Below are 24,737 nucleotides of genomic sequence, written 5' to 3' on the forward strand. Positions count from 1 at the left end.
GTCAGGTGGGGCTGAGAGAGCTCTCCCAGAGGCTGCCCTTTCAAGGACAGAGTCTCAGAGCGGCCTACAATCTCCTTTCCCTTCCACGCCCACAACAGAAACCCTGTGAGGTGGGAGGGGCTGAGAGAGCTCTCCCAGAAGCTGCCCTTTCAAGGACAGAGTCTCAGAGCGACCTACAATCTCCTTTCCCTTCCTCCCCAGGACCCCCACAAACAGGCACCCTGTGAGGTGGGTGGGGCTGAGAGAGCTCTCCCAGAAGCTGCCCTTTCAAGGACAGAGTCTCAGAGCGGCCTACAATCTCCTTTCCCTTCCTACCCAGGACCCCCACAAACAGACACCCTGTGAGGTGGGTGGGGCTGAGAGAGCTCTCCCAGAAGCTGCCCTTTCAAGGACAGAGTCTCAGAGCAGCCTACAATCTCCTTTCCCTTCCTCGCCCCCAACAGACACCCTGTGAGGCAGGTGGGGCTGAGAGAGCTCTCCCAGAAGCTGCCCTTTCAAGGACAGAGGCTCAGAGCGGCCTACAATCTCTTTCCCTTCCTCTCCTGACAACAGACACCCTGTGAGGCGGGTGGGGCTGAGAGAGCTCTCCCAGAAGCTGCCCTTTTGAGGACAGAGTCTCAGAATGGCCTACAATCTCCTTTCCCTTCCTCCCCCACAACAGACACCCTGTGAGGTAGGTGGGGCTGAGAGAGCTCTCCCAGAAGCTGCACTTTTAAGGACAGAGTCTCAGAGCAGCCTACAATCTCCTTTCCCTTCCTCCCCCACAACAGACACCCTGTGAGGTGGGTGGGGCTGAGAGGGCTCTCACAGCAGCTGCCCTTTCAAGGACAGAGGCTCAGAGCGGCCTACAACCTCCTTTCCCTTTCTCCCCCACAACCGACACCCTGTGAGGTGGGTGGGGCTGAAAGAGCTCTCCCAGAAGCTGCCCGTTCAAGGACAGAGTCCCAGAGTGGCCTGACAGTTAAGGGGAGGGAAAAGCTGAAAGCAGCTTGGCGTTTTCACAGGCCATGACATCTCACTTGCGCCCTGCCGCTTCCAGAAGGCAAGGTGCACGGCTTAAAAATTTGCTACCGCTTCTGAAGTAGTAGTGAGCCCTGTGGCAGTGTTAAAGCTGCAATCCTAAGCTCTGCTCACGACCCGAGTTCGATCCTCAGAGGAAGCTGGGTTTTCAGATAGCCGGCTCGAGGTTGACTCAGCCTTCCATCCTTCCGAGGTCAGTAAAAGGAGGACCCGGCTTGAAGTGTAGATGACTGGGGAAGGCAATGGCAAACCTTGTAAAAAGTCTGCCCTGAAAACATTGTAAAAGCAACATCACCCCAGAGTCGGAAACAACTGGTGCTTGCACAGGGGACCTTTCCTTTCCAACGGGGTAGTTTTTTGAGCCGCTCTCCGGAGGCTGGAGTGGGGATGGGCGGCATGTTGCAATCTGGATTTTTTGGGTCGATTTCAGAGGCTTCTGAGTTGGCCCAAAGTGCCGGTCCGTAATAACCCAGTACGTGCAAGGGAAGGGCAGAATGTGTGCAACAGTGGTCCCCAACCTTTTTCACGCCATTGAAGGTCCGATACAAGAGACTGGAATTATACTTCGCCCTTCACTCAGTCTCAGATTTATACCCCACGCCCTTGGAGTCTCAAGAGTGCCTTATCAGTCTCCTTTCTTTCCTCTCCCCACAACAGACACCCTGTGAGGTAGGTGGGGCTGAGAGAACAGTGCTGTAACTGACCCAAGGTCACCCAGGAGCTGCATGTGAAGGAGGGGGGAATCAAACCTGGTTCTCCTAATTACTCTGCACTTAACCGCTGCACCTCGCTGGCTCTACAGTGCGGTGGGTGCTGCCCCAAAATTGTCTTCCGTAGGTGGAGCCAACTTCAAAAACTCAGGCGGAAGCTGTTGGACGAGCCTTTGAAAATGAACGCACTGCGTAAACAATATTTCCTGGCATTCGCACGGTTTATCTTCAGTCACACAGTGACAATCCTTAGGCAGTGGGGGCAAACAGCGGCCAAAGCTAAAAAAAAAAATCTGTACAGCTGGGCAGGTCTCCAATAGCCGACTGGATCTTGTATCGTGAGAAAGAAGTACTTTTCTCCCTTTCTTGCTATACAAGAACTCGTGGGCACTCCATGAAATTGCTGAGCAGTCTGGTTACAGCTGATAAAGGAAGTTCTTCTTCACCTACAGGGGGATTAACACGTGGAATTCACTGCTACAGGTGGTGGCGGTTGCCAGCATAGCCAGCTTCAAGAGGGGATTGGATCAACATACGGAGCAGAGGTCCACCAGTGGCTATTAGCCATACCATATTGTTGGAACTGTCTGGGGCAAGTGATGCTCCGTCTTCTTGGTGCTTGGGGCGGGGGGGCACAGCAGGAGGGCTTCTAGTGTCCTGGCCCTACTGATGGCATCTGGTTTTTTGGGGGCCACTGTGCGAGTGTTAGACTGGATGGGCCACTGGCCTGATCCAACATGGCTTCTCTTACGTTCTTATAGCCAGCTTCAAGAGGGGATTGGATCAACATATGGAGCAGATATCCATCAGTGGCTATTAGTCAGTGTATTGATGGAACTCTCCATCTGGGGCAAGTGATGCTCTGTCTTCTTGGTGCTTGCGGGGGCAGGCACAGTGGGAGGGCTTCTAGTGTCCTGGCCCCACTGGTGGACCTCCTGAAGGCACCTGGGTTTTTTTTGGGGCCACTGCGTGACACAGAGTTGGACTGGATGGGCTGTCGGCCTGATCCAACATGGCTTCTCTTAGGCTCTTATGTCTGGGGCAATGATGCTCTGTATTCTTGGTGCTTTGGGGGGGGGCACAGTGGGAGGGCTTCTAGTGTCCTGGCCCCATTGGTGGACCTCCTGATGGCACCTGGGTTTTTTGGCCACTGTGACAGTGTTCGACTGGATGGGCGACTGGCCTGATCCAACATGACTTCTTTTATGTTCTTATAGCCAGTTTCAAGAAGGGATTGGATCAACATATGGCACAGAGGTCATCAGTAGCTATTAGCCTCAGCGTATTGATGGAACTCTGTCTGGGGCAAGTGATGCTCTTTCTTCTTGGTGCTTGGGGGACACAGTGGGAGGGCTTCTAGTATCCTGGCCCCACTGGTGGACCTCCGAATGGCACCTGGGGTTTTTTGGCCACTGTGTGACACAGAGTGTTGGACTGGATGGGCTGTTGGCCTGATCCAACATGGCTTCTCTTTATGTTCTTAGCCCCACCTTCTGAAGAGGCAGCAGGAATGGTGTTGATGGGTCCCATGGCACATTGGAGACCCCCGGCATACAGGGCTGCTGAGAGCAATCATGGACCCATGTAACCCCTCCAAATACGGCTGGGAAAGCAGATGATGGTGATTTGGCCATCCCACTGGAATTTTGTGGAACGTGGCCTTTGTGGATAAGGGACTCTCTGTTCTAAAATTTGCTTTGAACAAGCGCAAACGACAGGTCCTGAAGGGAACAGAGCTTGTCCCAGGGTCCAACGATCCTAGCAAACGTTACTACCAAGCCGTGTTTTGAAAAACACAAATTCAGGCAACAACGGCGATCGCCCTTTTGGGTTCCTGCAAATCGTCCCCGAAGGCTTGAAATCCTCTCAAGGTTAAAACGTGTGGGAAAAAACCAAAACCAAAACCATTTTATTACAAAACTAGTATTCCGCAACAAGAACTGTACATTAAGTTGCTAACACAATACATAGTTATCGTTAGCAATAAGAGAATGGAGTGCGTATTTGGAATACATATAAAGGATGCTCAAAACTATCCAAAGGGGGCAACGTGGACGGCTGCTTTTGCTTTCGGAACACCAAAATGTCCGCCCGCTGCAGCCCATCGAGACCGTGAAGGAAACCAATCCAACAGGCCAACCCCCCCCCCCCCACCCCAGATCTCAAAGTGTGCACATGTAACAAGTGGTGCGCTTTTCTGTAGCGATGGTCTCTTTTCTACAATGCAGAAAGGCTACACTTTTTGGATTTGGATGGCAGAATCTGCCAGAGTTTTCTAGGGAAAAAAAAAATTCCATACCGGCAATCGACCGCAGGGAAATAAAACTGATCAGGGAAAGGTAGTCGAGTCTGATTTAATTGATGGGCTGCAGCCAACAAAACTTGGAACTTAGCGTGGGGGGTGGAGGAGGGATATTCTAACTAGCAGTTGCATTGAGAGACAGTTCTCCTAAATAAAGTCCAGCCCGGAACTGATGCGGTTAGAACTCCTCTCTGCTTGGGTATCGTTCCCCAGAAAGTTCAAAATGCATCCCAAAGAACCATTTTGATAAATTGCCTTTCAGGGATTTGGACATATGGCTTCATCCCCAACGTGAAAGGCACTGGCTTACAGTAGCAAAAATCAGTCGAGGATTGTGCGTGTGATTTCCCCCCTCTTTCAGGAGAGTTGCATTCCTCCCCCTCCTCCCCACACAAAAGTGTGAAGGCCTAGCCCCCTAACTCCCTTCTCCCATCTTGGGCAGATGGTTAAGTAAGGGGGGTGGGTGGGAATATCCATGGGGCCAAATACGCAGCAGCACCACCAGCTCTCGACGCAACCCTCCCAGCACACAAACCCCAGCTAACGCCAAAGCACATTAAGATCTGTGTGATTTCCCTGTCGGATTGGTTAACTCCATGCCTCATCTGTGCGTTAGATGTTTATAATCTCCTACATTTAAAACAAAAATTATTATGGGAAACACAAAAAGCTGCTCCCCTCCCCCACCCCCGATTGAATCCAGTACAACAGAAATGGGGAGCGCTCAGAATAAGGAACAACGGGGATCCCTTCGCCTCCCCCTCTGCTATTCTCATTACAGTTTCTCACTGCCACCGTCGCTCGTTGTTTCCGAGGCATGCAAAAAGGCTGCGTGCCAGTGCTTCCATAAAAAAAAAATAAAAAACGGCTTGTACGTAAAATCCCACAGTATGGTTTATCCAGAATACATAAAGGGACCAACCAGGGAAAGCCAGTGTTCCCAAAGCCCACCCAATCCCAAACAGAAAGGCACCTTTGCTTATACCTTCGGGATTTGAAAACCCAAAACAACCTTTAAAAACCCCCAAGAGTCACAAGAGAACACACAAACTTCATGGCAAGGTCTCACACGTGGAACGGATGGGCTGCAGCGGATATGGAGGATCACAGAAAGAGAGAGAAAAAACCGGGCGGTGTTAATAAAAGAGCAGGGAGCCCTGCTCAGATCGGAGATCTAGGAACCCGTGCGTGGTTTTAACCTCGTTCTGCAGAGATCCTCTCTTCCTTCTCAGCTGCCTGTGATACTTTCAAGGAAAGAAAAAGAACGAAAAGGGGACGGGAGTGGAATATAGATGTAATACAAGTCCTCCTTCAGAATTATCCAGCATCTACCAAGTCACCGGCTTCACGAGGTGTTCTGTGAACAGATGCCAATGACGTCCACACGGACAGTAACGCCGCCGGGGTATTAATGTGGGCTTGAAGACACGTTTGCCTCTGAGGTGAGAATCCTCAGCTGAAACTTACTGAAAGAAAGGAAGGTAAAGAGAGATTCAATACTCACAGGGGACTAGCCATTTTCATAACCATTTTCACAAACATGGAAAAACGGGCAGCGGGGAAAACTCGAGAGCAAAGCCGCCGGCAAAAATCGGTTGCTGGTACGAAAAAGGAGATGGATCGTTTACAGGAAGAAGGAAGTTATTTGTGAACGGGACACTCAAACGTGGCTCCAGAATGAAAATGGCTACAAGCCAGGAGTTGAGAGACTGGCTAAAGGCAAGTACTTATTTCACACAAATGTTTGTCAACGCATGAAACTCATGTGGATGTGGTGGCACTAGCCATAAGAAGCCAGGCTATGTATAACGAGATCCAGGGCTTTTTCGGTGGCAGCACCAGAACTTTGGAACACCCTCCCAGAAGCTATAAGGGCCCTGCGGAATTTGTCTGCGTTCCGCAGGGCCTGTAAGACCGAATTGTTCAAACAGGCTTTTGCGGTTTGATTGAAAAAAGGCTGCCACCGGACATCCTACAGAATGCTGGCGATCTTGGTCGAGAAGTCAATACCGCCGATACTGGACTGAAATAGCACTACAGAATGGTTTTAAAGTTAATATATGTAAATTATGGTTTTATATGTTTTATTAGATTGATTGTTTTTATAATGTTGTAAGCCGCCCTGAGTCCGCTTGCGGAGAGGGTGGGATATAAATGGGAAGTAATAAATAAATAAATAAGAAGACGATGACTGCAGATTTATACCCCGCCTTCTTTCTGAATCAGAGACTCAGAGCGGCCTACAATCTCCTATCCTTTCCTCCCCCACAACAGACGCCCTGTGAGGCGGGTGGGGCTGAGAGGGCTCTCACAGCAGCTGCCCTTTCAAGGACAACCCCTTTCAAGCTGTCCTTTCAAGGACAGAGTCTCAGAGTGGCCTATAATCTCCTTCCCCTTCCTCCCCCACAAGACATCCTGTAAAGCAGGTGGAGCTGAGAGAGCTCACCCAGAAGCTGCCCTTTCAAGGACAGAGTGTTAAGAGGGGCCTACAATCCCCTTTCTCTTCCTCCCCCACAACAGACACCCTGTGAGGTGGGTGGGGCTGGAGAGGGCTCTCACAGCAGCTGCCCTTTCAAGGACAACCCCTGCGAGAGCTATGGCTGACCCAAGGCCATGCTAGCAGGTGCAAGTGGAGGAGTGGGGAATCAAACCCAGTTCTCCCAGATAAGAGTCCGCACACTTAACCACCACACCGAACTAGCACCAGAAGAGCTACCGAGATTGACAAGAGGACAGGGCATAGCCAATGTGTTTTGATGCAACATTCATGCTCAATAGCTGTATACCTCTGTTGCTAAAAGGGATGGCGCCTCTTCCTGCCTAAACACCCTCTCCTCCTTCTCAACTTCTACCAGGGCCGCCTGCCTGGTAACTGTATGGGCCCAGGCCCCAGATAGGTTCCCACCCGCCCCCCCCCCCCACCCTCCCGGCATGCGAAAAGAAAAAGCCTGGCTGTGCTGGACGAAGATGAGGTCTTGCAAAGATCAGCCTAGGGCAGGCGTGGCTGAAGTTGCTTAACGCAAGAGCCAAATAAAATAAAATGTCAGATGCTAGAGAGCCACAGGAAGCATGGGAGGCAGGGAAAGAAGCAAGAGAGGAAAGGAGAGCAGAAGGGAGGAGAGGAGAAGAAAGGAGAGGGCAGGGGAGGGAAGGAGAGAAGAAAGGAGGGGAGGGAAGGAGAGGGGAGGAGAGAGCAGGGGAAGGAGAGGGGAGGAAAGGAGAAGGGAGGGGAGGAAAGGGGAAGGGGAAGGGAAGAGAGGGGAGGGGAGGGGAAGGAAAGAGCAGGGGAGAAGAAAGGAAAGAGCAGGGGAGGAGAGGGAAGAGAATGCGAGAGGGGAGGAAAGGGAAGGGGGGAAAAGGAGAGGGGAGGGGAGGAAAGGGGAAGGGAGGGGAGGAAAGGAGAGTGGAAGGAAAGGAAAGGTGAGTGGAGTGAAGGAAAGGAGAGCGGAAGGGAGGGGAGGAAAGAAGAGGGGAGGAAAGCAACTTTAACATTTAATGCATTCTTCAAGCCACCAGCTGGCTTGGCAAAGCGATTGAAAGCGAGAAATGCCTTCTCCAAGCCAGCCAACAGGGCAGTGGGGTCTTTGAGAACCGCACAGAATGCGTGAAAAAAGCCATGCGTAGCTCCCAAGCCACAATGGGGCCACTCCTGGTCTACATCCTTCTTAAAGGAAACCAGCTTCAGGAAACTTGTTCCCCGTTGCCAATCTGCTCGTGCCGAAGCCCTGCTCAGCTCCCAAGGGCTTCAGAGCCCTTTGGGAGGGAGAGAGTTTTATAAATCAAACCAACCAACGGGGGAAGGGGGGGGAGGGAGGGGCAGGCTCCTCGAGAGTTCTGAAACACGCTACCCTGCAGCCGCTACAACTATACGTTCTCGATCTCTGGCCCACGATCCATGTCGTCTTCTTCGTCGTCCTCCCCGTCTTCCTCTCCCCGCAGCTTCTCGGTGGGGGCTTCTCCGTCTCGGGTGATCTCCTCCACGTGGGCAAGCATGTCTGCCATCAGGGCCTCTTCCAGCCTCTTCCGCACCTGCTGGACCAGCTCCTCCTGCTTCCTGCCCGGGGGAAACACAGGCATGCTCAGACCTCTGGTTTCCTAACCAGGAAAACACATGGAGGCACACTGTTCTCCTTCACAGTTCTGTCTGCAGAGGGAAAAACGGGGGGGGGGGGGGATAGCAAGGGAAAAAAGGAGAACTGCCCCGTGGCGCACAGTGGAAAAACTTGGTGCTTGCACAGGGCACTACCCTTACCCTTTTAGAAGAGACTAGAAGAAGAACATATTGGATTTATATCCCGCCCCATACTCTGAATATCTCAGTCTCAAAGCGGTCACAATCTCTTTTACTATCCCCCATCCCGACAACAGACGCCATGTGAGGCAGGTGGAGCTGAGAGAGCTCTCCCCGAAGCTGCTCTTTCAAGGTCAGAGTCCCAGAGCGGCCTAAAATCTCTTTTCCTCCCCCACAACAGACACCCTGTGAGTTGGGTGGGGCTCAAAGGGCTCACCCAGAAGCTGCCCTTTCAAGGACAGTCTCAGAGTGGCCTACAATCTCCATTCCTTTCGTCCCCAACAGACACCCTGTGAGGTGGGTGGGACTGAGAGAGCTCTCCCAGAAGCTGCCCTTTGAAGGACAGAGTCTCAGACTGGCCTACAATCTCCTTTCCCTTCCTCCCCACAACAGACACCCTGTGAGGTAGGTGGGCTGAGAGCTCTCCCAGAAGCTGTCTTTTCAAGGACAGAATCTCAGAGTGGCCTACAATCTCCTTTCCCTTCCTCCCCCACAACAGACACCCTGTGAGGTGGGTGGGGCTGAGAGGGCTCTCCCAGAAGCTGCCCTTTTGAAGGACAGAGGCTCAGAGCGGCCTACCATCTCCTTTCTCTTCCTCCCCACAACAGACACCCTGTGAGGTGGGTGGGCCTGAGAGAGCTCTCCCAGAAGCTGCTCTTTCAAGGACAGAGTCTCAGAGTGGCCTACAATCTCTTTTCCCTTCCTCCCCCACAACAGACACCCTGTTAGGCAGGTGGGCCTGAGAGAGCTCTCCCAGAAGCTGCTCTTTCAAGGACAGAGTCTCAGAGCAGCCTACAATCTCCTTTGCCTTCCTCCCCCACAACAGACACCCTGTGAGGTGGGTGGGGCTGAGAGAGCTCTCCCAGAAGCTGCCCTTTCAAGGACAGAGGCTCAGAGCGGCCTACAATCTCCTTTCCCTTCCTCCCCCACAACAGACACCCTGTGAGGTTGGTGGGGCTAAGAGAGCTCTCCCAGAAGCTGCCCTTTCAAGGACAGAGGCTCAGAGCGGCCTACAATCTCCTTTCCCTTCCTCCCCCACAACAGACACCCTGTGAGGTTGGTGGGGCTAAGAGAGCTCTCCCAGAAGCTGCCCTTTCAAGGACAGAGGCTCAGAGCGGCCTACAATCTCCTTTCCCTTCCTCCCCCACAACAGACACCCTGTGAGGTGGGTGGGGCTGAGAGGGCTCTCCCAGAAGCTGCCCTTTTGAAGGACAGAGGCTCAGAGCGGCCTACAATCTCCTTTCCTTTCCTCCCCCACAACAGACACCCTGGGAGATAGGTGGGGCCGAGAGAGCTCAGATAGAACTGGGACTGACTTAAGGTCACCCAGCAGCCTACCTGATGGAGGAGTGGGGGAATCAAACCTGGCTCTTCAGACTAGAATCCGCCACTCGTAACTACTACAGCATACTGGCTCTGCACCACACTGGCCTGAAGAAGGCCCACTGCCAATCTGTACTCTGATCTCTTGATTCAGGGGTCTTTCCCTGAGCAGAGGCCAAAGGGAGGGGGGAGGGAAGGAATTCTGAAGTCATCCCTTGAAAGGCAGTACTGTATAGTGGACAGAGCGCTCAGTCCAGCACCATGGACCCCAGGTTCTGGGCCTTGCTTGGTTCTGAGACCCAACATTAGGGGTTTCAGACCTTTCAGCTTAATCTACCTCACAAGGCCACAGTCAAATAGAGATTACAATACATTGAGAGACAGAACAATATTGCCAGGGTCGCGGATTATCCAGTTCCCCGCCCCCCCCCCCCAAGGATTATCCAGCCCCTTACGTTTCAAGTCTAGCAGAAGGGCTTTTTCTATGGCCCGATGCAACATTTCATCAGTTCCACAGGGCTTGTACACTCCATGTCTTGTGAGCTGCCCTGAGCCTGCCTTGGCGGGGAGGGCGGGATATAAATAAAAGCTTATTATTATTATTATCATCATTTTTCCATCTGCGGTCGTAGAAAGGCCATTATAGCTCAGTGCCAATGGCAGAGATAAAGTGGAAACGACTGACCATGTTTTTCTCGAGAGTGGACTATACCAAAGCATACATGCCAAGTATATTCATCCTTTGCTAGAGAGATGCCAAGGCCTTTTGGACTCTAAGACTGGAAATATATTGTTAGCAGACTCTAATCCCCAATTTACGAACCACTGTGCCAGATTTCTGGCGGCTGCCAGGAGAATTTGTGACGGTTTTGTAAAGGAGGGACTTCGAAGTTGACCTCTTTTATGCTTTCTGTATATTTTAAAATTTTGCAGAGCTCCCCTTTTTCAAATATTTTTATTCTACTGTAACCAACCATGCCCCAATGTTTGAGACTTTGTACATCGGATCTGAATGGACTGGCTTCTTAAATTGTTTTTATTGGTTATGTACCATAATAATTGAACAGCCCTGCGGCGCAGAGTGGTAAAGCTGCAGTACTGAAGCCTGAACTCTCTGCTCACAACCTGAGTTCGATCCCAGCGGAAGCTGGGTTCAGATCGCCGGCTCCAGGTTGACACAGCCTTCCATCCTTCTGAGGTCAGTCAAAGGAGTCCCCAGCTTGCTGGGAGGAAAACGTAGAGGACTGGGGAAGGCAATGGCAAACCACCCCATAAAAAGTCTGCCGTGAAAACATTGTAAGAGCAACGTCACCCCAGAGCTGGAAACGACTGGCGCTTGCACAGGGGACTACCCTTACTTAGAAGCCCTGTGGTGCAGAGTGGTAAAGCTGCAGTACTGCAGTCTGAACTCTCTGCTCACAACCTGAGTTCGATCCCAGCGGAAGCTGGGTTCAGGTCGCCGACTCCAGGTTGACACAGCCTTCCATCCTTCCGAGGTCGGTCAAAGGAGTCCCCAGCTTGCTGGGAGGAAAGGGCAGAGGACTGGGGAAGGCAAGGGCAAACCACCCCATACAAAGTCTGCTGTGAAAACGTCGTGATAACAACGTCAACCCAGAGCCAGAAACGACTGGTGCTTGCACAGGGGACTAGCTTTACCTTTTTTACCGTAATAATAAATAATCTGAACGTGGTTGTTGTGAGGATAAAGAGGGAAGAGAGAGGCTGTGTAAGAAAAGCCCTGATCTCCTTGGAGGGGGGAAGGGTGGGCCAGAGGCTGTACAACCCCGTTCCCCCCGGATACCTGATGTCTTCGTCAGTCACCATGAAGGCTTTGCAGAGGGGTTGTGAGGTGTTCAGCCAGACGCCGGGGTTCTTCTCGACGGCGGCAGAGAGCTGCCCCGTGATGGGCATCGTGCTGGTGTGGAGGGCGCTGGCGATGGCAGAGAGGAGGGTCTCGTCGGTGCAGCCAGGCCCCACGCCTGAGGAAAAGGAGAGACGGATCAGCAAGCCTCCTTTCCTTACCTTCCCTGCCAACCGCGCCAGATATCGGCTGGCTTCCGCTGAACCTGGGGTGTCAAACTCATTTGTTACAAGGGCCGGATCTGACCTAAATGAGACCTTGTTGGGCCAGGTCATGTCAGGTTGGGCTGAGCCACGTCAGGCCGGGCCATGTGTGTTCCTATTTAAGATTAGGTAGCAGAGTTATAAACTTTATAAAGGACACAGGCAAACACGATTAAAGATTTTTAAAAAAATGCTTAAAACGTTAGCACTCATTGGTCTTAAAGGTGCTTTCTTTGTATCTCTCCCATGGGATCCAGGGAACTGGGGCAAAGGAAGCTCTGGCTCTTTCCTTCCTTCCCCAGGGGACCAGGAGGGGGAGGAGCCTCAGCCAATAGAAGGAAGAGAGGCTTGGCTCAGTAGCTCTGCTATGCGATTGAGAGAGCTTGGCAAGGCAAGCTATTCCTCCCCAAGGGAGGAGCCTCAGCCAATGGAGAAAATAGAGGCTTTACTCTGTAGCAGCTGTGTGATTGACGCAAAAACAATTAAAGGATGCAAACACAATTAAAGATTTTTAAAAACTTAAAATAAAACATGATTAATTGATCAGCACTTGTTGGTCTTAATGGTGCTTTCTTTGTATTTCTCCCATGCAGTCCAGAGAACGGGGCAAAGGAAGCTCTGGCTCTTTCCTTCCTTCCCCAGGGGACCAGGAGGGGGAGGAGCATCAACCAATAGAAAGAAGAGAGGCTTGCCTCAGTAGCTCTGATGTGCGATTGAGCAAGCCTGGCAAAGTAAGCTATTCCTCCCCTCTTCCTCCCCAAGGGAGGCGCCTCAGCCAACGGAGAAAATAGAGGTTTTGTTCCATAGCTCCTGCACAGTTGAGCAAGCTTTGCAAAGCAAGCTGTGATGCAGAAGGAAGCAAGAGAGAGGGGGAAGGAAGCAGATGACAAGCACTTGCTCGGCGGCCTGATTCGGCTCCCGGGCAGTACGTTCGACACCCCTGTGTGGGGTCCTCCCTGGAATATTGTTTTGAGACATTCGTTTGTTTTCTATTTATACTGTATGAATGCATGCCCACTGTTGTAGGCTGTTCATTTCATGTCAATAGAATTTTGTATACACTAGTCAAGAGTGTTTGTTTTTGCACAATATTTTGTATTTTACATATTGTGCTGCCACTGTTCTTCAGCCACTGGCCAAGGCAACAGAGGGCTGGTCACAAGGGTCCTGACTCCCACTTCTATAAGCCTTAGTCAGGTCTTAAGAGTCTCAATGCATGTGTTACAATTTTGGAAGTATACAAGAGCGTTGTGAGCTTTTGTTGAGTTCCATGTGCACAACTTCCAGAAGTCAGAGGGAATCCCCAATTTTTCCCCCCCAGTGTGGCAACAGCCTACACAGAGACTCGCGAAAGGCAAGATTATTCTTGGTGACGGTGGGCAGGACCAGGCGAGGCTCCTCCCCCAACAGGGCTTTCTGATTGGCCACTGGAGATCCGACTGGCGGGGCAGATTGAAATAATGTTGTTTTGGTGGCCGCTTCCTCCACAGGGCTGGTGCTGTTCTCTTCTTTCCAAATAGATTTTTAAAAATTACTTCTCTTGTCCCATGCACCTGGGCCTCCTCTGTGTGTCTGTGGGTGTGTCCATTTCCCACGGCAGCCATTTTGCGGTTGTGTCCACTGCCCGGTGTAAGATTTCAAAAGGTGTTCCCCAGACTCAGAAAGGTTAGGGACCAGCTTTGGATTTCCTGCACTCAATGGGAGGTGGGTGGGTGTTAGACTAGATCAGACTTGCGGCCCAGGGGCTGAATCAGGCCCCTGGAGGGCTCCTATCAGGCGCCCAAGAAACTGCCTCTTGTCTGCTTCCTTCTCCCTCTCTTGCTTCCTGAACTTGCTTCGCAAGGCTTGCTCAGTCGCACAGGAACTAACAGAGCAAAACCTCGATTTTCTCCATTGGTTGAGGCTCCTCCCCCTCCTGGTCCCCTGGGGAGGGAAGGAAAGAGCCAGAGCTTCCTCTGCCCAGTTCCCTGGATCCCATGGGAGAGATGCAAAGAAAGCACCTTTAAGACCAACACCTGCTAATGTTTAATCATGTTTTATTTTAAGCTTTTTAAAAATATATTTTGTTGCGTTTGTCTGTGTCCTTTAAAAAGTTTATAGCTCTGCTACCTAATCTTAAATAGGTACAAACATGGCCTGGCCTGACATGGCCCGGCCCAACAGATCCGGCCCTCATAACAAATGAGTTTGACACCTCGAGACTAGATGCTCCTTACGCTTCTAAGACTTGCTAGCTGGTAAGCAGGGCTTTTCTGAGCAGGAACGCAGTTCCGGCTGGCTTGGTGCCAGGGGCAGAGATGTAAAATTTCCGGAAATTTTGAAGCTCAGAAAAAAACAACCCTGGAAATTTTCTGAAAAATTGAAAAAAATGCTACTTTTTTTCTTTTCCAGATTGAAAGTCATTCTGTTACTTTAGGAACATAAAATGTGACCATGGACAATTTTACTTGGCATGAAATTATCGCAACTAGCTTATTAAAAATATAGTGTATCCAAACGATCATTACAAACAGAATTTACTCTTGAAATAATATCTATTTGTAATTGTAACAAATGGAGCAACAGTCTCCTGAACAATCTCATTTACTAGTTTATGTGGAACACACAAAAAAAACCTCCACAAAACAATTTTGAAAAATCCAGAAGTAACAATTATGCGTATTTCCTCTCCACAGTATTAAATAAAAATAAAAAACCTCATTCTCCTAAAAAGAACTGAAGAGGAGGGAAGTGTATAGAAGGGAGTGTAGGACTAAGTTTCAATGAATGGGCATGACTTAGGACTTGCTTGTCCTCAGTGCACAGAAATTAGAATAATCTGATACCATACATATTTTTTCAAAATGATTTGGAAAATATTTGAACATCTGGTCTTAAAATATTTTATTCATCGTGTTAAAATAAAACGTTCCCTAATCAATTACTTTTATTTTTTTTTCAATTTTTCGGAAACAAAAAAGGCTTCAGGGAAAAAAAAACGGAAAAAAACCTTTCCCCCCAAATTTTTCCGAGCCTTCACATTTCTAGTCAAGGGTTATGTCCTGCTGGGCTTTCCCCACAAAACAATGGTGACAACAGGGGGGTGTGGCCTCATATGCAAATGAGTTCCTGCTGGGCTTTTCCTACAAAAAATAAGCGCCCTGCTGTTAAGTATTCAGTTGCAGTACCTTGCAAACCTTTTGGAAGATCCATAGTCTTCACCAGCTCCTCTGCAATGTCAAAGGCGTTAAGACCGCTCAATTTCTTCTCCCAGAAGAGCTAAGGAGAGGGGGGGAAGCATAAAAGATCAACAATAGTCACTATTATTATTATTAAAATTTATAGACCACCCTTCCCTAGAGGGCTCAGGGTGGCGTACAAGAGAATAATTTAACATCGAACTACAATAAAACCCGCTGGACTTGATGACGGCATAAAATTGTGCTTTGCTCCCTCCCTTGTCAGAAATGATCAGGACCAGCGAGGTACAGACACTTAGAAAGAAACACACTCTCTGTTTACAAGAGAGTCACAATGTGTAATACAAACTGTATTCACCAAAGCACCTCGAATAGACAATACACTAATGCAGTTACAAAACCACCCCGTGTACAACGTGGCTACGGTCCAGAATTCATGATTTATGGTGAGTCTGACGAAAAAACAGAACCGTTCCAATTTCATTTGGGATGCGCTATCCTTCCTCAAGGGACCCCCTTGTCGTATATATTGGAACAGTAGACTTGAAGTGCCAAAATTTCCTGGCTTCCTTCAGTTCTTATTTTATTTATTCATTTTTATTCACGGAACGCCTCTACCGATTTGTATTCATCAGCATTCAGTAGCGTTTTGCAACGTCCCGTGGCACACAGTGGTAAAGCTGCAATACTGCAGTCGGAGTCCTCTGCTCACAACCTGAGTTCGATCCCAGCAGAAGCTGGTTCAGGTAGCCGGCTCCAGGTTGACTCAGCCTTCCATCCTTCTGAGGTCGGTCAAAGGAGTACCCAGCTTGCTGAGGGGAAAGTGTAGATGACTGGGGAAGGTAATGGCGAAGCAACCCGTAAAAAGTCTGCCGTGAAAACGTTGTGAAAGCAACATCATCCCAGAGTCGGAAACGACTCGTGCTTGCACAGGGGACTGCCTTTACCTTTTTAACTGCGTTAGTGTATTGTTTATTCAAGGCGTCTTGGCGAATGCAGTTTGCATTACACATTGTGACTATTTTGTAAACGAAGAGAGTGTGTTTCTTTCATAACACACACACACACACTGTGGCTAATAGCCACCGATGGACTTCTGCTTCATATTTTTATCTAAACCCCTCTTGAAGGTGGCTATGCTTGTAGCTGCCACCACCTCCTGTGGCAGTGAATTCCACAGGTTAATCACCCTTTGGGTGAAGAAGGACTTCCTTTTATCCGTTTTAACCTGACTGCTCAGCAATTTCATCGAATGCCCACGAGTTCTTGTATTGTGAGAAAGGGAGAAAGTTGCTCCCTCCTTTGCGCAGATCAAGGATCGGTCACGGAGAAGGCCACAGTGAGAGCCACGATATAGGCCACTGCTGTCCTCAATAGTAGACCTGGTGGAACATCTGTGTTTACATGCCTTCCGAAACTGAGCCTAGGTTCCGCAGGGTGTGAATGTCACCAGGCAGAGAGTTCCACTGGGCTGGAACCAGGGCCGAAAAGGTCCTTGCTGTAGTTGACGACAGCCAGAAATCTTTTGGACCAGGGACCAAAAAAAAAGAACTTTTAAAATACATTAGGAGCAGAAAGCTGGCTAGGGAAGCGTTTTGACCCAATGGATGACAATGAAATTAAAGCAGTGCTCAAGAAGGATAAGGCAATGTAGAGAAGCTAAATCCGGGGGAGACCAAACTTGCTTCATGTAAGAACCACACAGAATAAACGTCAGTTGTAGGAAAGGAGGGACGGAGGGAGGGCCTAAAGTTTTACCTGCCGAGGTTGGTCGACTGCTTTTTGGGGATCTGTCTTCACTTTATTGCTGGGGTGGTTGGTGATCTTGGTGACCGGCTGCTTGAAGATCGAAGCTGTCTGTCGGACGGGGAGAGCGGTGTTCAAATCAGGTTTACCCTAAGGAAAGGCGGGAGAAACAAGCAAACAGAAGGAAGATGGGAGTTAAAACTCTTCTGAAAGATACTCCTCTGTTCGCTGCCCTTACAGCCAACATTTGACCAGTGATTTCCAGCAGCTCTGGAAGAAAGTGCTAGGCTCAGCCTCCACGTTTCGCAGCAACGGGGCTCTGATTTATGCTAGCTGCATTGGGCATATTATTTCTGTGCATTGATAAGTGAACTTTTAGTACTGGTGCAACTTTTAGTACTGTTGTGGGGGAAGAAGGGAAAGGAGATTGTAGGCCACTCTGAGACTCTGTCCTTGAAAGGGCAGCTTCTGGGAGAGCTCTCTCAGCCCCAGCTGCCTCAGAGGGTGTCTGTTGTGGGGGAGGAAGGTAAAGGAGATTGTAGGCCACTCTGAGACTCTGTCCTTCAAAGGGCAGCTTCTGGGAGAGCTCTCTCAGCCCCACCCACCTCACAGGGTGTCTGTTGTGGAGGAGGAAGGGAAAGGAGATTGTAGGCTGCTCTGAGACTCTGTTCTTGAAAGGGCAGCTTCTGGGTGAGCCCTCTCAGCCTCACCCACCTCACAGGGTGTCTGTTGTGGGGGAGGAAGGGAAAGGAGATTGTAGGCCCCTCTGAGACTCTGTCCTTGAAAGGGTAGGTTCTGGGAGAGTTCTCTCAGCCCAACCCGCCTCACAGGGTGTCTGTTGTGGGGGAGGAAGAGAAAGGAGATTGTAGGCCTCTCTGAGACTCTGTCCTTGAAAGGGCAGATTCTGGGAGAGCCCTCTCAGCCCCACCTGCTTCACAGGGTGTCTGTTGTGGGGGAAGGGAAAGGAGATTGTAGGCCGCACTCTATCCTTGAAAGGGCAGCTTCTGGGAGAGCCCTCTCAGCCCCACCCGCCTCACAGGGTGTCTGTTGTGGGGAAGGGAAAGGAGATTGTAGGCCGCTCTGAGACTCTGTCCTTCAAAGGCCAGCTTCTGGGAGAGCTCTCTCAGCCCCACCCACCTCACAGGGTGTCTGTTGTGGAGAAGGAAGGGAAAAGAGATTGTAGGCCGCTCTGAGACTCTGTCCTTGAAAGGGCAGCTTCTGGGAGAGCCCTCTCAGTCCCACCCACCTCACAGGGTGTCTGTGGTGGGGGAGGAAGGGAAAGGAGATTGTAGGCCCCTCTGAGACTCTGTCCTTGAAAGGGCAGGTTCTGGAAGAGTTCTCTCAGCACCACCCACCTCACAGGGTGTCTGTTGTGGGGGAGGAAGAGAAAGGAGATTGTAGGCCTCTCTGAGACTCTGTCCTTGAAAGGGCAGCTTCTGGGAGAGCCCTCTCAGCACCACCCGCTTCACAGGGTGTCTGTTGTGGGGGAGGAAGGGAAAGGAGATTGTAGGCCGCACTCTGTCCTTGAAAGGGCAGCTTCTGGGAGAGCCCTCTCAGCCCCACCTGCCTCACAGGGTGTCTGTGGTGGGGGAGGAAGGGAAAGGAGATTGTAGGCCGCTCTGAGACTCAAGAGTATAGGGCGGGATATAAATCCAGTATCATCTTCTCCTTCTCACCTTGGCCTGGCTGGAGCAGTCATAGCGCATCCTCTGTCGGTTCTTGTTCATTTTGCTCATCAGCATCTTCCCCGTCCGGAAGTCGAAACTGCTGAGGTCCATGGAGCTGCCCAGGTAGCGAGCCAGCTGGGGCTTGCTCCGGAATTTCTTCCCGCTCGGGCTGATTCAGAGGAGGAAGGAAACAAAAAAAGGAGGGGGGGGGGAGAGACACAGAGAGAGAATTACACCTCTGGAACTCCAGCCTGCGCACTGTTCCGGTCGATAGCAGCCGTGAGCTCTGAGAATCCGTGCGCCTCAAGAAGCCGCTCCATCCAGCAGAAGAGCACTTTTGCCTCAAGGTGCACCGAAGGGAGGAAAAGGAGCCTGCACCGTGAAGAGGCGACGACAGAAGAGATGCGGGTTCACCCCCCAAGTTCCAGAGGAAGATGGCTGCTCTTAGAGAGCGGAAAACCCAAACAAACAGAGCCTTGATCTCTAGGCAAGACACCTCAGAGACAGGCGCATAGCCAGGGGGGCAGGAAGGGTGGGGCCCTCCTCTCCCCACCCAACCCCCCCTCGACCTTTATGGCACCGGCTCTTGGGGCTCTTTCAAGGTGTCCCCCGATCAGCCGATCGGCGGGGAAAGCCGCGCTGAAGCCAGAGGTCCCTACGCCAGCTTTCCGGCGCATTCAGCGCTGGACTTGCTGAGCGCGCCGGAAAGCTGCTGGCCTCACACGCGGCTTTTCCCGCTGATGGGGGGGGGCATGAAAGAGCCCCAGGATCCTAAGCTTCACCGGAGGGGTGGGTTGCGCTCTGTGTAGGGGGCGGGGGCCACCAGAGCGGCAGGGAGATCGAGGGCCACCGGAGCAGTGGCGATGGAGAGTTGGGGGTGCCTGGGGGAGGCCCCTCCACCCAATTTTTTTTTCTGTGCGCGCCGCCCCCCCCCCCCCCCCCCACCGAAAATTTTCTAGCTAAAGACCTGCTCAGAGGACAATTCTGATCAGGCTTCCAGACAAGAGGTTTTAAGAGAGGGGGGAGGAGGGGAAGGCAGACCTCGCTTTATTTTTTTATTACGCTTTAATCAGGCTGCGTCTTCCCCTCAGGTTGGTCGGCGGCGAGGAGGAACCTTGTCAGGATTGGGCCAGCTCTCGGCTCGCTTTTAAAGGCAAAGCTGAGGCAAGGAGGACTTACCAGCATGAAGCTGCAAAGGCCCCATACACCGGGCTGCTAAATATGTAGCATTTAAGCCCTGCCGGGCTACGGATCTCTGGTCCGTCTGCGGCGTGAGCTCGTTTCTGCCGTCCCTCGGTACCGTTTCCTCATTGGCACCCACTTTCCCGTCGGGCTCTTAAGAGAGCCAGTCTGGTGTAGTGGTTAAAGTGTCTGATCAGGATCTGGGAAAACCCCAGGTTCAAATCCTCACTCTGCCATGGAAGTTGCCTGGATGACCTTGGGCAAGTCACACGCCCTCAGCCTAACCTACCCCACGGGGATGCTGTGAGAATGAAACGGAGAAGAGAACAACGTAATCTGCTTTGGTTCCCCACCGATACTCCCTCTATGCTGTGCAGTCCTGTGAGCAAAAATCCTACTTCCTGAGCTGCTGGCATCAAAGCTGTGAGCTACTGCATCAAGTAGTTCACTCTAGGACCCGTTTTCCTGAGCTAAGACAAAAATGTGTGAGCCAGAGGCTAAAAAACTGTGAGCTAGTGCAGGGTCCCCAACAGGGACTGGTACTGGTCCTTAGCCGGTTAGCAACCAGGCTGCAAAAGTTGTATAATTATTTCATTATATATCACAATGTAATAATAATAATAATAATAATAAATTGGATTCATATCCTGCCCTCCACTCTGAATTTCAGAGTGGCTCACAATCTTCTTTATCTTCCTCTCCAACAGACACCCTGTGAGGTAGGTGAGCCTGAGAGAGCTTTCCCAGAAGCTGCCCTTTCAAGGACAGAGTCCCAGAGCGGCCTACAATCTCCCTTCCCTTCCTCCCCCGCAACAGACACCCTGTGAGGTGGGTGGGACTGAGAGGGCTCTCCCAGAAGCTGCCCTTTAAAGGGCAGAGTCCCAGAGCGGCCCACAATCTCCTTTCCCTTCCTCCCCCACAACAGACACCCTGTGAGGTGGATGGGGCTGAGAGAGCTCTCCCAAAAGCTGCCCTTTCAAGGACAGAGTCCCAGAGGGGCCTACAATCTCCTTTCCCTTCCTCCCTCACAACAGACACCGTGTGAGGTGGGTGGGGCTGAGAGAGCTCGCCCAGAAGCTGCCCTTTCAAGGACAGGGTCACAGAGCAGCTTACAATCTCCTTTCCCTTCCTCTCCCACAACAGACATCCTGTGAGGCGGGTGGGGCTGAGAGCGCTCTCCCAGAAGCAGCCCTTTCAAGGACAGAGTCTCAGCGCGGCCCACAATCTCCTTTCCCTTCCTCTCCCACAACAGACACCCTGTGAGGTGGGTGGGGCTGAGAGGATTCTCACCGCAGCTGCCCTTTCAAAAACAACCCCTGTGAGAGCTATGGCTGACCCAAGGCCATTCCAGCAGCTGCGAGTGGAAGATTGGGAACTCAAAGCCGGTTCTCCCAGATGAGGGTCAACACACTTAACCACCACACCAAACTAACAGAAATAAAGTGTACAATTGTTATCATCCCAAAAACCATCGCACGCGCACTCCGGTCCGTGGAACAATTGCCTTCCACAAAACAGGTCCCTGGTGTCAAAAAGGTTGGGGACCGCTGAGCTAGTGAACACGAGAACACTGGGGAGAAAGAGGAGATACGTACGATGTAAATAAATGAAGATGGCTATCGGAACCCTGAAAGCACTGCTGCGAGCCAGTAACATAGAAAGCAAAAGAGAAACTGAGAGACGAAGGCCAGGATCTTCTCTGTCGTGGCTCCCTAGCAGACACCTTGGGAAAGCCCAGTCAGGCAAGGCACAAAAGGTAGGTGCAGTTGAACCCTCCTTTTGCATCAGTCCCCCCTCCCTGAAACATCTGAACTGACACTAGAGCTATATATGAGCACAGCTACAGCTGAGGGAGAAGCTACTCCTCATTTCAGAACCACACCTCTGCCTCTTAAGAGAGACAGTTTGGTGAAGTGTGCGAACTCTTATCCGGGAGAACCAGGTTTGAGTCCCCACTCCTCCACTTGCACCTGCTGGAAAGGTCTTGGGTCAGCCAGAGCTCTCTCAGGCTCACCCACCTCACAGGGTGTCTGTTGTGGGGGAGGAAGGGAAAGGAGATGGTAGGCCGCTCTGAGATTCTGTCCTTGAAAGGGCAGCTTCTGGGAGAGCTCTCTCAGCCCCACCCACCTCACAGGGTGCCTGTTGGTGGGGAAGTAGATAAAGGAGATTGTAGGCCGCTCTGAGATTCTGTCCTTGAAAGGGCAGCTTCTGGGAGAGCTCTCTCAGCCCCACCCACCTCACAGGGTGTTTGTTATGGGGGAGGAAGAGAAAGGAGATTGTAGGCTGCTCTGAGATTCTGTCCTTGAAAGGGCAGCTTCTGGGAGAGCTCTCTCAGCCCCACCCAACTCACAGGGTGTCTGTTGAGGGGGAGGAAGAGAAAGGAGATTGTAGGCTGCTCTGAGACTCTGTCCTTGAAATGGCAGCTTCTGGGAGAGCTCTCTCAGCCCTACCTGCCTCACAGGGTGTCTGCTGTGGGGGAGAAAGGGAAAGGAGATTGTAGGCCGCTCTGAGACTGTCCTTGAAAGGGCAGCTTCTGGGAGAGCTCTCTCAGCCCCACCTGCCTCACAGGGTGTCTGTTGTGCGGAAAGGAGATAAACGAGATTGTGACCACTCTGAGACTCTGAAATTCAGAGTATAGGGCGGGATATAAATCCAATTATCTTCAATATCGGTAGTCCCCTGTGCAAGCACCAGTCGTTTCCGACTCTGGGGAGACGTCGCATCACGATGCTTTCACACCAGACGTTCTACGAGGTGGTTTGCCATTGCCTTCCCCGGTCCTCTACACTTTCCCCCCAGCAAGCTGGGTACTCATTTGACCGACCTCGGAAGGATGGAAGGCTGAGTCAACCTTGAGCCAGCTACCTGAGCCCAGCTTCGTCCGGGATCGAACTCAAGTTGTGAGCAGAGAGCTCCGACTGCAGTTCTGCAGCTTTACCACTCTGCGCCACGGGGCTTCGCTATCTACACATCCAGAAAAAGAAGCCTGACGCTTCGTGGATGGAGGAGTTGCGCACAACCGGAGACCAGAGTGGTCCATTTGCAGGCTCTGTAGAGAAGGTGAACCGGGATAAATCTGGATGCCGGCCAACGTTCACTTCCAGCTTCCAAAGTCTACACTGATCAGCGCCTTTCCTCGGTAAATGCACGCAGAAACTCAACCCGATACTCAGTCCCCTAGCCCCCTGCTGCCCCTCTCCAAGCAAGGTCCGCGTCCCTTCCAAAAGGGTTGTCGCAGGTTGTAACGCCTTTACACTGACAACAAAACAACGGGGCCCTTGCCTGCGCTTTCCGCAGCCTGGAGTTAAAGGCAGCTGCGACACGGCGAGACGATTTCCCAAGCTTGTCCGCCTTTAAAAGATCTATTTGCTTTAGAGGGTTTCCATGGGCTCATAACAATCCCTCATTTCTTTCCCTCTTTTATTTAAAGATGTGCAGAGCGATACCATTCACAGGCGGGGAGAGGAAGAAGCTGAATACGCCGGAGCCCATTCAAACTCTTCAGAAAAAGCCTCCAGATGTCCGCTGGCCAACAGGCCTCTTTCTTTGTTCTTCGCTGTCACGTTTCTAAAAAGGAGGCTTGTGAACTTCATCCGTCCCCGATTAAGTGGGCCTCGTCTCCACCTCCTCTGTTCCAAATTAGAAGACTGTAGAAAGTTTCAGAGGCTGAGAGAGCGTCCCGCCCCTCTGCAAACCTACACATCACCAATCTGGAGGGCTAGCCGACTTTTCATCTCACTGCTACCTTCCCAACACGTCAACTGTTGCAAAGACTGGCACAAAGCAAGTTTGTAATCTGGTCTAAGAAGATGACTGAAGATTTATACCCCACCCTTCTCTCTGAATCAGAGACGCAGAGCGGCATATAATCTCCTACATCTTCTCCCCCCACAACAGACACCCTGTGAGAGGCAGGTGGGGCTGAGACAGCTCTCCAGAAGCTGCCCGTTCAAGGACAGAGTCTCAGAGCAGCCTACAATCTCTATTCCCTTCCTCCCCAACAGATACCCTGTGAGGCAGGTGGGGCTGAGAGCTCTCCCAGAAGCTGCCCTTTCAAGGACAGAGTCTCAGAGCGACCTACAACCTCCTTTCCCATCCTCCCCCGCAACAGACACCCTGTGAGCCAGATGGGGCTGAGAGAGCTCTCACAGCAGCTGCCCGTTCAAGACAGAGTCTCAGAGCGACCTACAACCTCCTTTCCCATCCTCCCCCACAATATGTATTTTATATATTTTATTGTATAATTATAATTATTAATCTATCATGAATGTATTTAAATGGATTCTGTTGGTTTTTATGTTGTAAGCCACCCTGAGCCCACCTCGGTGGGGTAGGGCGGGATATAAATCGAATAAAATAAATAAATAATAAATAAAATAAACAGACTCCATGTGAGGTGGGTGAGGCTTAGAGAGCTCTCACAGCAGCTGCCCGTTCAAGGATAGAGTCTCAGAGCAGCCTACAACCTCCTTTCCCTTCCTCCCCAACAACAGAAATCCTGTGAGGTGGAAGGGGCTGAGAGAGCTCTCCCAGAAACCACCCCTTCAAGGACAGAGTCTCAGAGCGGCCTACAATCTCCTTTCCCTTCCTCCCCCACAACAGACACCCTGTGAGGCAGGTGGGGCTGAGTGACCTCTCCCAGAAGCTTCCCTTTCAAGGACAGATAGCAGCCTATAATCTCCCTTCCCTTCCTCCCCCACAACAGACACCCTGTGAGGCAGGTGCGGCTGAGAGAGCTCTCCCAGAAGCTGCCCTTTCAAGGACAGATAGCAGCCTATAATCTCCCTTCCCTTCCTCCTCCATAACAGACACCCTGTGATGCAGGTGCGGCTGAGAGAGCTCTCCCAGAAGCTGCCCTTTCAAAAACAGAGTCTCAGAGCAGCCTATAATCTCCCTTCCCTTCCTCCCCCACAACAGACACCCTGTGAGGCAGGTAGGGCTGAGAGGGCTCTCCCAGAAGCTGCCCTTTCAAGGACAGAATCTCAGAGCAGCCTACAATCTGCTTTCTCTTGCTCCCCCACAACAGGCACATAAGAACATAAGAGCAGCCATGTTGGATCAGGCCAATGGCCGATCCAGTCCAACACTCTGTGTCACATAGTGGCCAAAAATTATATATATATATATATATATATATATATATATATATATATATATATATATATATATATATATATATATACATACACACACACACACACTGCGGCTAATAGCCACTGATGGACCTCTGCTCCATATTTTTATCGAACCCCC

The 24,737-nt window shown here is 51.2% G+C and overlaps 1 protein-coding gene across 3 annotated transcripts in view; it reads right to left on the reverse strand.

Annotated features, from left to right (window-relative positions):
• Nucleotides 1-3,602: 3,602 nt before the first annotated feature.
• Nucleotides 3,603-24,737, reverse strand: part of MBD3 (methyl-CpG binding domain protein 3) — a 37,490-nt gene continuing 16,355 nt past the window's right edge. For all 3 annotated transcript variants that reach the window (XM_060232779.1, XM_060232780.1, XM_060232778.1), the window contains exons 2-7: nucleotides 18,312-18,471; nucleotides 16,648-16,785; nucleotides 14,878-14,968; nucleotides 11,448-11,625; nucleotides 7,881-8,086; nucleotides 3,603-5,498 (exon numbers count right to left, since the gene is read on the reverse strand). In XM_060232779.1, the coding sequence (XP_060088762.1) occupies nucleotides 7,897-8,086; nucleotides 11,448-11,625; nucleotides 14,878-14,968; nucleotides 16,648-16,785; nucleotides 18,312-18,471 (757 nt within the window). In that variant the 3' untranslated portion in view covers nucleotides 3,603-5,498; nucleotides 7,881-7,896. The remainder of the gene's footprint in view (nucleotides 5,499-7,880; nucleotides 8,087-11,447; nucleotides 11,626-14,877; nucleotides 14,969-16,647; nucleotides 16,786-18,311; nucleotides 18,472-24,737) is intronic.

Source organism: Heteronotia binoei, chromosome 2 (genome assembly GCF_032191835.1).
Source record: "Heteronotia binoei isolate CCM8104 ecotype False Entrance Well chromosome 2, APGP_CSIRO_Hbin_v1, whole genome shotgun sequence".
NCBI lineage: Eukaryota > Metazoa > Chordata > Lepidosauria > Squamata > Gekkonidae > Heteronotia > Heteronotia binoei.